The sequence below is a fragment of the Martes martes genome (assembly GCF_963455335.1).
Source record: "Martes martes genome assembly, chromosome: 6".
NCBI classification, from domain to species: Eukaryota; Metazoa; Chordata; class Mammalia; order Carnivora; family Mustelidae; genus Martes; species Martes martes.
Window position 1 is genome coordinate 126,084,003 of NC_137893.1, and position 13,363 is coordinate 126,097,365.

At 50.1% G+C, this 13,363-nt stretch overlaps 1 protein-coding gene across 2 annotated transcripts in view; it reads right to left on the reverse strand.

Annotated features, from left to right (window-relative positions):
- Positions 1 to 13,363, reverse strand: part of SLC22A23 (solute carrier family 22 member 23) — a 168,665-nt gene that overhangs the window by 44,107 nt on the left and 111,195 nt on the right. For both annotated transcript variants that reach the window (XM_080806994.1, XM_080806993.1), the window contains exon 4: positions 380 to 548. In XM_080806994.1, the coding sequence (XP_080663120.1) occupies positions 380 to 548 (169 nt within the window). The remainder of the gene's footprint in view (positions 1 to 379; positions 549 to 13,363) is intronic.

Here is a 13,363-nt window from a genome sequence, read left to right on the forward strand (position 1 = left end):
CCCAACACAAGAATCCTCCCCTTGCAAATCTATCCATAAGAATCCTATCAAAGTACCCCAGCAAGCAGGCCTCTGGCCAGACTGATGGAGGGTAGGTTCTCAGAGCGGGGGGAAGTGCACTCGGGGACTCACTCTACTCTCTCTTGCCCATTTTTGTGTGTGTTTCAACATTTCCCAGGATACCAGGTTTAAAAGATGAGATTTTATAAAAGAGGAAAATGCCCTCACCGAAAAGAAATGCAAGCTGAAATGGACCAGAAGCTGGGGGACTGTGGGCCCCCAGTCGTTTGTGTCCCTCGTCTCCACCCCCGGGGGGCACACCCTTCAGAAAGCGTTGGCAGAAGCAGCAGGTGGTGAAGCCCGCGGGGAGGATACTCACGACCAATAGAGCAGCATGAGCAGGAAGGGACAGATGATGAGGGCCTGGAGGACCTGCCAGTCCCGGCACAGGGCGGCCAGCCCGGGCATGAGGAACTGCCCCGCCATGGCCACGAAGCTCGCCACCATCGTGATCATGAACCGTTTTCCAGGGGGGCACAGCTCTATGCCTGGAACACAGAAGGGACAAGAGAGACATGAGCGCTGTGCCCTGTAGCCCAGAGGAGCCACGGGGGCACTGGGGTCAGCGAACCTTCTCAAACAACCAAGCACTGTAAAATTGAATTGTAAATTTGCTGGCCGCCATGAGAGCTCTACGCCATTCGTCAATGTTGAGATCCTTGTTTTTACAGCTGGATGAGTTGGGGCCTGAACTGGGAAGGGAGAGATGGTCGCTCAAGGTCACGGAGGAGGCAGCGGCAAAAGAACATTGTAATTCACAGTCGCTAAGCCCAGGAACCAGGAAACGCTGCTTCGTGTGTGGGGTAGTGTTCGCACGGCACAATCCCACTTTCTCTGCTCTCGGGGTGCTACTGAGCTTGCTGGAGGGCAGGATCCCTCTCGTGCCCACCTGCTGCCATTCCCTCCCTGGACAATGCTTTGTTAGGGGACCCCCTCCACCTCTGGACAGAGCTCCCGGAACGTCCATCTGCTCACTCCCGCCACCTGTGCCCTCCCTCCTTCTAGTCCCGACTCCCGGCCTCCTTTGCAACTGTGAGTTCCAGACAATCTCTCTGCATTGTGAGACCAAGACAGACCAAGTGGCATCACGGTTAATCTATTTGAACAAGACAACCCCCCACCCCCCACAAAAAAGCATTCCATAAGGCAGTTTTGGACTATGTAGTAAGCTTCTCCTCTCTGCTGGAATTCTGCAGCCTACTGTGACAACGGGGTGTTGCACGACCCTTTCTCTGTCCCCGTGAGATAGACAGCTCCTCTGGCAGAGGCAAGTCCAAATCATGTTCAGAGCTTCAAGACAACACGGCGGTCTGCCTTCCATAAACATCTCCCGGAAGGAGGGACACCATGGTCCCCCTTGCTGGCAAGAATCTATGCTCTTAATTTGACCTTAAGTAAAAAATGACTTGAGACGGTCACAAAACCTTCAGCCGTAGCACCCGAGCACCAGCCAGTACAGACCCAGAATGTGAATTCCTATCATCAAGGTCCTCCACTCTACAACCTACACTGAGTTTGATATAGTTTCCCCCCTACGGGGCATGTCAGTTTGTTTGCTAGTTATCTTCTATAACATGCAGTATTCCCAAAAGCTTGCTTTAAAAAAATAGAAGTAGAGTTAAAATGACTTTCTAAAAAAGAAGAGAGACCCTTGGGAGAGAATACGTTTTATGCCTGTTTTCAGAGACTGAGGATTGTGACTGCAGCCGATGGGCTGCTATTGTCTCATACGAAAGGCAGTACGGAGGGAGCAGGTTGGAGCGGAACACAGACACATTACACTCGGCCATACGGACAGAATCAGCCCTAACAAGGGCAGGGCCCCACGCCAGCTGATCTCCGCACCAGCTCTACTGCACGGAAAGAATACTACAGTCATCAGAACTTTCACTGCTACTTGGCCACAAACACACAGATGATTATCACGGCGAAGGGCAAGTGGGAGAGAAAGCTGGCCTCGCTGCCTATAGCTTATAAAGGACGTTTTGCCATTTAATTAAGAAAACAGGATGAAGCAGCCCTCTCCCAGCCATTTACTGCAACACCGTTCCTTTCGATAAGCACAGGCTGGGTTCATTTAAACAATCACTTCCTAGTGGGATGCGGGTATTCACTCCAGATCAGGCATTTCTGCTCTGAACAATAACAGGTCAGGGTCTTTACAGAAAAGACCAACCACGCAGGTGCTAGCTTCCACTTAGTAGGCACAACCGGTAGAGTCGCCACGGAAACCAGCAATGGGCACAAGCCAGGATGAGTTTGCCACTTGGGGCTCAGCTCAGGCTGGTCTCAGAAGAGGAAATATAGCCCTGGACCACCCAGGTAAGCTTTTTTTTTTTTTTTTTTAAAGATTTTATTTATTTATTTGTCAGAGAGAGAGAGAGAGAGAGAGAGATTGAGAATGAGCACTGGCAGACGGAGGCAGAGGGAGAAGCAGGCTCCCCGCCGAGCAAGGAGCCCGACGCGGGACTCGATACCAGGACGCTAGGATCATGACCTGAGCCGAAGGCAGCTGCTCAACCAACTAAGCCACCCAGGCGTCCCCACCCGGTAAGCTTTAAAGAGAGCCAGAGGGATGCCGTTCAAACAGCATGAAGGCTTCATGTCAGCAGGCTGGCAGGTGCAGTGGGCACGGCTCGCAGCCTGGATTTGCTCTTCCCTGCGTCTCTCTCTGATTCTGTGTAAGTGTGAGACCATCCACAGCTACCACAGCTTTACTACAGACCCCCTTCAGGACATCTCATCCCACGCGCTAGTCTACGCTCCGTATTGTCGCACGTAGGATCCCAAGGCAACTTCCCCAACGAGGGTGTGGGTTTGTGGAGGCCAAAGGAAAGTCACCCTTGATGAGCAAATGATTCTGCTGTCTGACTTCTGACCACGCCCCCCCCCGACATATGTCAATGTTCCTGTCGACATGACAGTGATTAACTGTCATAGTTTCTCTCCCGCAGGGTTCTCGTGTCCCTCTCCCACAGGTAGGCGGAGGGCTTCTCTAATTCCTCGTGAGGTGCTGAAGTTTCTGCATCACCTGAGAGCTACTTGGAGATGCAGGATCCCAGGCTCCACTCGAACCTCCAGAATCAGCTTCTGCATTTTTGCAAGATCCCCAGGTGACTCATTGCAAGGCATAGGCTCACGGTACTTTCCCCAGTGGTTACCCCCACCCATAGTGCAAGAAACATTTTTGCCTCCCAGATATAATATCTGAGAACTGAATAAGTAACATCATTTCTTGAGCTCTCCACTCCTGCTTTCGCAAGGAATGTTAACGGAGATTTTACTTTATTTTGCCAGGTAGAGAAATGGACGAGCACTCTACCGATCTTAGCATTACTCTAGTATCTTAGCATTCCTGCTGGGGCGATGGAAAAACACAGGGATCTGATGGAAGGACACAGGTATGACGCTTGCATATAATGACCTCTCTGCCTGGACTCACCAGAAATCTCTTCCAAACTGCCCAAAATCCACTATGTTCTGAAGGTGGCTATAAAGATGTTTAAAAAAAAAAAAAAGCAATTATCAAAGAACCGCAAGCACTTTAGGCTTGCCATTAATCACATGTTCCTTTTGGATGATGAGAAATCAGTTTTCCTGAAGTGGAAGAGAGGAAGAAATACAGCAGAGCATTAAAGCCTTGAGTTCTGGCATCCAGTAGCGGGGGACAGGGACGGCAGGTAGATGGTTTCCGCCCACAGAGGGCCTGCTCCTGGGCTCTGCAAACAGGAGCACTCGGCGAGGGGTTCACACACCCTGGAGATGCCCACAGCCACGAGGCCAGGGCCACTGGCCTGTCTTGAAAGGCAGGAGGGATGCCTGGGTGGCTCAGATGATTAAGTGTCTGCCTTCGGCTTGGATCATGATCCCAGGGGCCTGGGATCGAGTCCCGAGTCAGGCCCCTTGCTCAGCAGGGAGTCTGCTTCTCCCTCTCCCTGTCACTCCCCCTGCTTGTGCTCTCTCTTCCTCTCTTTGACAAATAAATGAATAAAATCTTGAAAGGCAGGGAAACCTGGCCACAGTAGGGAATGGTGTCCCCAGAGGCACCGCCTCCTCAGGACCTGAGGATCACGGAGAACAGGCCAACCCCAGGCAGGCATCCATAGCTCTGCACAGCCGGCTGGTCAGTAGCACTGGGGGCTGCCCAGGAGGCACGCTCTGTAGAGCACTCCTCACAGCCACTTTCGTGGGAGGCCCGCCCTAAAGTCATCTCAGCAGGTTTTCACTCACAGGCAACGACTACTCCCCTTCCTTATGTAAAACAATTAAGTGTCTCTCTCTCTCTCTCTCTCTCTCACACACACACACACACACACACACACATCATCTTAGGTGAGGCATTGTAGATTCAAATGTGACAAGCCTGGATTCTGGCGCCAAACGGCCTGTGGTTGACTCTGTCCCCAGCACATTTATAAGCTTGTGACCTTGGTTTGGTCATCTGTGAGTTCTGTGCCTCAGTTCTGTCATCTGTAAAATGGGCTATTGTGAGCATTAAATAAGCACAGAGTGGCTGCATATAGAAAATGTGATATGTTGGCTTTTTGAAGTAATAATATGGATTACTACCATATATAATGATACAATTATTGCCAAGTCAGTCTTTGGTCTCCTTTGACCTCTTTATTATTCATCTGATCTGGTAAATTTCAGAGTAGGACTGAAGGGGCTCGCGCTGGCTCAGTCTGTACAGCATGTGACCCTTCATCTCTGGGTTGTGAGTTTGAGCTCCACATTGGGTGTAGAGATTCCTTTAAAAAATATATAAATGAGAAAATATATATATAAATGAATGAATGAATGAATGAATGGATTCAGGGTAGGAATGAACAAAAAGTCTGAACAAGAGAACCTACAATGACACTCTACACTCTTTCTTTGCCATATATTTTCTTTCTCGGAGATTCTCTCAGGCCTAGCAACAATCCGTCAATTAAAAAAACAGAACCAAGGGAATCCAAGAAAACCACATCAGAAATCCCTACTCTTAAATGATTTTTCCCTTAATGCCCTAATGGAGAAGGCTGAAAAGCTACTCTTCCCAGTCTGATAGATGTGGACAGTAAGCAGAGGAATTGCAGAATGTTACGAGAGTCAAACAGCATGGAATGATGCCTTGGTGGAGGCACTGGGCCTGCAGAAGAGGGTGGGGGGACAGTCACAGCAGTCTGAGTATGCTGGGTACACAGGCAGCCCGACGCCCCTCTGTGACATCTGTTGGAAACCTGGTGTTGGGGCGGGAGATCTTTTCAGGGGCTGTAACTCTGGGGAGATTCATTTTTCAGAAGCTTTTGGATCCTTACAAATTTCCTGGAGGACAAGAAGCATGCTGGCCGGTTGAGCCATTCCAGGTGATGGAGGACAAAGACCCAAGGGGAACTGGGTCATCACAGCGTGGGGCATGTTAACCAGCCCACAGCTGCTCCACGGAAGGAGGGTGTGCGGGTCACTGTGATGGGTCAACTAGATTCTAGGCTAGGTTCTCAGGGAGTCAATCAACGGTAATCTAGGTGCTGCTATTAAAGCCCACAATCAGTTGACTTGAAGTAAGGGCGATTATCCTAGATGATCTTGGCGAGCCTGACTCAATCAGTAGCAAGGCCTTACAAAACAGAGCTGAGGCCTCCCCGAGGGAAAAAGAGAACATCCTGCCTGTGGACGGCAGCTTCACCCTGCGCCCGCCGAGTGCCGGCCCGTCCGTCCTGCCAGCCTGCCCTCCGCGTTTCCGATCTGCGTAACCTGCTCCCGAGACTGTAAGCCTATTCCTTGAGGAACATCTCTTCCTGTGTATCTCCTCTGCTTCTGTTCCTCTAGGCGAGCCTCGATACAGAGGTCGGACTTCTTATGCTCCCATGAGGTCGCACAGGTTCCCCCATGAGGCCCTGTCTCTGAAGCTGCGGCCCCAGCCGGCCACCTGGCCTTCCCACAGTGCTGCCAGTATGGACGGACATCCTGTACCCTGCCTCCCCTTCCAGGCCAGCCTGAACCTGCCTCCCCAGCCTCATCTGAGCCAAAGCCTGTGAAGGCGGCGTCATCATTCTACTCTCCTGATTAAGGCCCTTAGATGGGTTCCCCGGACTGGATGACAAAGCAGCACTGGGGACAGGCCAGGGCTGCAGCGTGGGCACCCTCCATCAGAGACAGGCCAGGCAGAGGAAAGTTTTAGAGTTGGGGGCAGGGACAAGACCTGCTGTCCTGCTGTCCTGCTGACCGCCTCCCCACCAGGGAGTTGAGGGTCAGTCTGCAAAGGGAACAAACATCTCGCTAAGGGCCCATCCAGCTTGGACATTCCACATTCCACAAACCCACAAGAGCCCACAAGAGGCTTTACACGCAGGTGCGTCAAACTTCAAACACCACCACTCAGAGTGATGCTTCAGAGCAGAAATAGCTGAAACCAGCCACGGGGTCTGAATGGTTTTTAAGGGTGCAGGGCCTCGAGGGTGGGTCCAGGTGGCTCCAACCCGCGAATCCAGCTCCCCTGGGACCTCTGAACTGGGAGCTCCCCAGTGTGGCTGCTACGAATCCCACGGCTGGTTCCAGGACGCCTCTGGGGGAACCTGGCTGATCAGGAGACACTACAGGCAGAGCCTAGATGTCAGGTGACAGCTACAGGTGAAGTTCTTCTAGAAAAACACCCCCGAACGTCCATCAAGAACGTCTATCAAGAACCTCAACATATGCAATTGCCTCCTTTGGTGGAAACCAAAGGTTCTGCCTTCTCATTCATGCATAAATGTGTCATCACATTCAGCCTGATGGGATTTAAAAGCCTACAGTTTAGGGTGCCTGGGTGGCTCCGTTGGTTAAGCCACTGCCATCAGCTCAGGTCATGATCCTGGACTCCCGGGATCGAGTCCTGCCTCTGGCTCCCAGCTCAGCGGGGAGTCCGTTTCTCTCTCTGATCTTCTCCCCTTTCATGCTCTCTCTCTCTCTCTCAATAAATAAATAAATAAAATCTAAAAAAAAAAAAAAAAAGCCTACAGGTTAGTTGGTATGCAACACCAAATAATAACTTTAGAAACTGCTGATACAGTTTAATTAGAAACGAAACACCCTGTTCAGGTCGAGCAGAGTTTCCCAGGATCCGCGCACTCAGTACTGGGTAAGGCGGTCAGCAGGACAAAGACCTGACCTCCTGCTCAGGCCCACTCGGGGGCGTGCGGCGCTGTTGGACCAGAGGAGCTCAGTGTGTTGAGAAGATTTCAGGCAAGGAGCACTAGGTGAGAGACAAAGCTATGTGCTGGCCTCAGACGAGCTCATTCCGTGCGTTGGCATGTGAGGGATTTGCTGGCAGGAAACAGTCTCTTCCCACCTTCCCAGCTCCCCCAGCACACTTACCTCACTGTGCACTGGATTTGGGAATTATGATTGTTTAAGAAAAAAAACAAAAAAACAAAAAAACAACCCACTTTGGAACCAGGCTTAAAAAGACATGTCCCATCCTTCTAGAACATATAAGTGAATAAAACACAGCCGTGTTCTTTCTTACAATATCTGTTTCAAAAACTGTGTCTGGGGGCACCTGGGTGGCTCAGTGGGTTAGGGCCTCTGCCTTCGGCTCAGGTCATGATCTCAGGGTCCTGGGATCGAGCCCCACATCGGGCTCTCTGCTCAGCAGGGAGCCTGCTTCCTCCCTTTCTCTCTCTGCCTGCCTCTCTGCCTACTTGTGGTCTCTGTCTGTCAAATAAATAAATAAAATCTTTAAAACAAAAAACAACAACAAAAAAACTGTGTCTGCTGTTGAAGTCTGTATTTTCTTGGCATTGCTAAATGCTCCCAGCTCTTCTGACGTGAGCCTACGGGATTTTTCTGGATCTGAGCTGGCCAGCAGGGAAGGGACATATGGAGTCGGCTGACCGCACTGACACCAGAGAACGAGGAAGTGCGCCCTGCCCGGGGAGCTCGGTTGAGGCCCAGAGATGGGGGACAGTGTGGTGAAACTCCTCCCCTGCCTCTTCAGGGCCAGGTGAAGCTGCTCACCCTCTTTACGCTCCTGTCCTGTCCTCTGTGAAGGCCGTCGTAACTGTGCCCACACGGCATACCTAGCTGCCGTGGAAGGCTTCCTACCTGCTGTTGTCCTTACAGACCTCAGGCCGCTTCCGCAAGGCTCTGCGTGGGCGTGTGTCACCAAGACACCAACGCCAGTGAATTCAGTTCTTCCACACGGGACCTAAACTACCCTGTGTTTTAGGCAAAACTTGGTCAGAATGGACCCAAACCATGTGGTATGATGTACAAGCCTCGTAGGATAGGATTCTTATTTCTCAACAGCCTCTGAGAGCCAGGGGAAGTGGACAAGGCTACCTGGAAAGAAGTCTCTTGTGGGAAGGGCCTTCGCCCAGCCGAGGTTGTGAGATGTCAGCTGTCCCTCTCGTCCTGCCTCTCAGGTCCCCCTGGCAGAGCTTCATGCGAGCCATGAAGCCCATGCCCAGGCCTGCCTCTTCCTCCCTCACTAATTGATACAGTAGATTCCAAGGAAGGAAGCAGAGAGGCCTGCAGTGAGGAGAAATAGGCCTGAAAGTGTATAAAAGCACACATTCCAGGGCACCTGGGTGGCTCAGTGGGCTAAGTGTCTGCCTTCAGCTCAGGTCATGATCCCAGGATCCTGGGATGAGCCCCGCATGGGGACTCCCTGCCCAGCAGGGAGCCTGCTTCTCCCTCTCCCTCTGCCTCTTCTCCCTACTCATGCTCGTTTGCTCTCTCAGATAAATAAAATCTTTAAATCCAAATAAAAGCACATGCTCCTTCTAACAGGTCTGGCACACTTCGATCGGCCACCCTACTCCCCGGGAGCAGCCGGCCCTCACGGCTTCCCCGGCCGTGCGGCCCCGGGTCACCCTGACTGGACCCAGGACACCTGTCCGCACAGGGTGAGCCGTCACAGCGCTGGGCAGAGAGAGGCAAGACCCGCTCAGGAAAGGACAGCGTCTCCCCAACACTGTGTTTAAGCACCAAAATTAAACGTGATTCCTGGGATGCCTGGGAAATGAGACCGCCAGCAACACAGGGCTGACGGGCTGCCATGCAAGGGGGAAGCCCACGGAGAGGCCGGCGGGGCCCCATGCAAGAACGCAAGCCATTCACGGAGGCCACCTGCCCAAAGTCTCGGTCCTTACACAGGGAGCCCACTCTCCCGTCCTCTGGCCCTCCTCTATTATCAGTCAAACAGCTCAACAGTGCAAAACCGCCCCTGGAAGGAGCGATGCTTTCTCCAGGGCGTCCTCCCACCTCCCGTGGGAGACCGGCATTGGCAACACCACCTGCCTCATTCGGGCACGGAGTCCCCCCAGCCTGCCCCTGCTTAGCCTCGCGGTTGCTCCTGCCCACCGGGATGCCACCGGACACCCCTCCAAGCAGCCCCGGAACCCCTGTGGGTGCCTCCTCACTCCCTTCCCAGCAAGGCGGAGAACTCCCTTCAGATCCCTCATGGGTCTCCTGCCTCCTGACACCTGCGAGCCTCTCGCCTCCTCAGGGCACTCACCCTCCTTCCGGCCATTCACCTAGCTGGGCCGTAAGTGAATGTGCCACTCAATAATTATGGCCCCGGATGAGACCACAGGGCCCCCAGGATCCTGAAAAACAGACCTCTAGGCATGTGATTGTGGAATTCCTTATTATAGCAAGAGGGCCCGAAATTGCCAGTCATGTCGACTCAAATAGCATTCAAGGGTATGACTGTGAAAGGTTGCTATTATCAGAACAGCTCTGAATCTTCCCTTCCCCGTAGAAAACTCCCTTTTCCTCCTCATTTAGGACCTGCCAACATAAAGGAACGGTCAGAAGAGGCTGAAAAGCTGTTCCCTCTATTTAGAGAAAGAGAAAATTAGAAAACACAGCCACGGAGATATTTCTTACGAATCACATTCCAGTGTCTTCCAGACACGTGGACACAGGCATTTAAAGCTCAAATGTAGAAATACTGAATTAATGACCAGCAGAGTAACCTATTATAATGTCTCCACTGCTGGCCTGAGTCACCACTCCCACACACTGTGGGCCAAGCGCTTTTCACACATGAAACTCACTTCATCTGCACAGCGACTCTATGATGTAAGGGTTGTTTTTAATACTCATTTTATACAAGAGGACCCTACAGCTCAGAGTAATTAAGTGACTCGTCCAAGATCACAGAGCTAAGGAAGGAATGAGGTGGGAGCCGAAGCCAGCGCCTCCCCCCACCCCGCCCCTCCCCACTCCTCAGGCAGGATCTGTCTTCAAACAGAGCCCTTGATGGGTAAGGACTCTGTTCCTGCCAGAATCTAAGCTCCATGGAGGCCGACGCTTCTACGCTTTCACTCATCACCCTTCCTCAGAGCCTAGGACAGTGCCTGGCACACAGCAGGGGCTCAGATGTCCGTCAGATGAAAAGCTGCATAATGCATTCTTCCTATCTAGATCACACACTTTACCTATGTCCTTCCTTTCTTAGATTCCTACAGTGGGATCGACTGGAGTTACCGTGGCTGAGATCAGTTGGTACATCTGCAGAAACTAGTCTTAACGTGTGAACTCATTGTGGTCCACACAGTCATAGGCTGATCAAAATTTGGGGACATGTCAACATAAAGCCCACTTACCCAATATGAACCATAAAGTTGTTTCCTTTCCAAAAAATAAATTATTTCTACTCATTTACATTTTTAAAAAATAACATTACAATTCCTCAAAGTGAGGGGATTTAAATGCTCCTTAATGTTTCTGCTCAGAAACACTGTTTAAAAACCAGTGACTGATGTTCAGTCGGACATGCTTAAGAATTTAAATTAATACTGCTTTTTTTTTTTGTCTCCTGGTATTTAATAAGAAGAAAAATCCAAGGACAGAAATGACTTCAAACGCCCAAACGGCCTCAAGTCCACAGTAATCCTTGCAGTTCAGATCTACGGCTCCTTTTCAAGCTCAGTGAATGCCCAGAGACGCAGAGTACTTGGTTTTAGGGTCAAGAACACACTTCAAAAGTTACTGTCCAGGTTTTCCAGTTGCCAGTTCCAAAGTAACAATCCTCAAACTTCATTTTCTCCAGTTCTGTCCACGCTACGGATCGAGATCACGCTTACTGATTAATTCTGTTTGCATTATTAGATTACGCACTTGAGCCAAAGGAAGACTCATAGGCTTTGCGATCTGAAACAGCAGGTGCGGCCAAAAAGAACAGTCCTAAATTAGTTCCAGCTCTGACTTCCAGCTGCATGCACTTAGCTCCCCAAATGTCCGAGGGCAGAGATTACCCAATATTTATTTCTCATCATCATCATTGCCTATATTGTCATTATTTTATGAGACTGGCAAGGGATCAAGAACTTTGGGGCTGGGCTTATGGTAAATAGAATGTATCACAATGTGAGTTCATAGTATCATTACTTGTTACATGCAGCAATAGTGAATGCATTTCACTCTTTGGAATAATTTTCCTAATTCGGGAAGAATTATTAGTAACTTAAAGTCTATCTAAACAGGGCTTTCCTTTTTTCTTATTATCTCACCTTCCCATCTTCTCTTGTATCTGCACTTTAATTAAAAAAAAAAAAAACTTTTGCAAGTTTGCATATTTGCGAAGAAGAGAGAAGAGTGTATTCAATCCTCATATACTACCTGCTAGGGCCAACAATGATCAGTGTTTTGCTTCTCTTGGTTCTTCTGCTTCTTTTCTCTCTTTCCTGTAATATTTTAAATCAAATGCTTGAAATACTGTCATTTTACTTCTAAGCACTAACGTATGGATGGCTCTTTATCAAAAGGTCATTTTCTTCATTATTTTTTTTAAAGATTTTATTTACTTATTTGACAGACAGAGATCACAAGCAGGCAGAGAGGCAGGCAGAGAGAGAGGGGGAAGCAGGCTCCCCGCTGAGCAGAGAGGCCGGATGTGGGGCTTGATCCCAGGACCCTGAGATCATGACCTGAGCCGAAGGCAGAGGCTTTAACCCACTGAGCCACCCAGGTGCCCCCAAAAGGACATTTTCTTATGTAAAGACAATACTGTCATCACATCTAAAAAAATCAATAATTCTTTAATATTGTTTCATATCCAGTCCATATTCAAATTATTCAATTACCTCAAAAAAGTCTCCATCTGATTATACTTTTAAAAATCAGGTCTATATGCTGCACATCCCTTAGGTTTCTTTCAAGCTAGAGAAGCCCCTCACCATCTCCTTCTCCCCCATGACACTGTCCTGGTGAAGAAACCAGAAGGGTTCTGGTTTTATGGGATTACCTTCCCATGGTTCCTTCAGGAAGCGAGACCTAAGGATCTGGCTGGACTCAAGTGCAACGGTTTAGGGAAGATGTGTTCATGGGTAGGTCTGCACTTCCTGTCACCTCCCCCACGAGGTGCACTGGCTTCCAATGATGTGAAGATCAATCAACCAGTCCAGTGGGGGCATCTCAGTCTCCTGTCCCAGAATCATCCACTAACATTCCTGCTACGGGTTTTGCCATCCTCTGATGATCAATGCCCGTGTCAGTTACTTCATTAGGGGGTACAAAATGGTGATTTGGTTTTCTAATTCCATCATTCATTTTTTCACCTTGAATTATTTGGCAAAGGACTTAGTTAATTCGTAAGAGGCAGCAGTGTATAATCATGATTGCTCCAGGTGATGGACAATTTCACACATCATGTCACCCTCCCACGGCACTCAGAGCAAAGCAAAGCCTTCCGTAACTACTCCAGACCTCGTGTGATCTCCACCCCAGCCGCACCCCCAGTCCTCATCATCTGCCACTCACCTCCTCCTTCACATCACTCTGGCTACACTGGCCTCATTGCTGCACTTTCTGGCTGTCCCCTGCGCCTGGAACCCCGTCCAGTCACATGGCTCTCTCCTCCCTCCCTTCAGGTCTCTGCCCAAGGGTCACTCCACCAGGGGAGCTCAGTCTAGGCTGGACAGCAATCCTCACCCCATCTCATGCCCCAAGTTCTCCCTGAGGACTTGTCACATGCTCTTCCTAGAACTCTGGTTCTCAAGTGTGGACCCAGACTGGCAAAATAAGCATCACCTGGGACCATAATGGAAACAGAAATTTTAGGGCCCTTTGCCAGACCCAGATCAAATCAGAATCTGGGGTCGAGTCGGGCAAGCTGTGTTAACCAAGCCTGCAGCAGAGTCTGAGGATTCTCAACTTTCAGAACTGCTGCAGTGCACTTGACAAATATTTTGGATCATTTCATCATTTCCTATCGCCCTCTGAGGGGTATCATTATATTATATGATACCCTATCCTATGGTATCATTCCATTTTCAAGGTGACAGAACACAGCCTTCTGGGCCCCATGCCTGGGGATTTGGACTCAAGG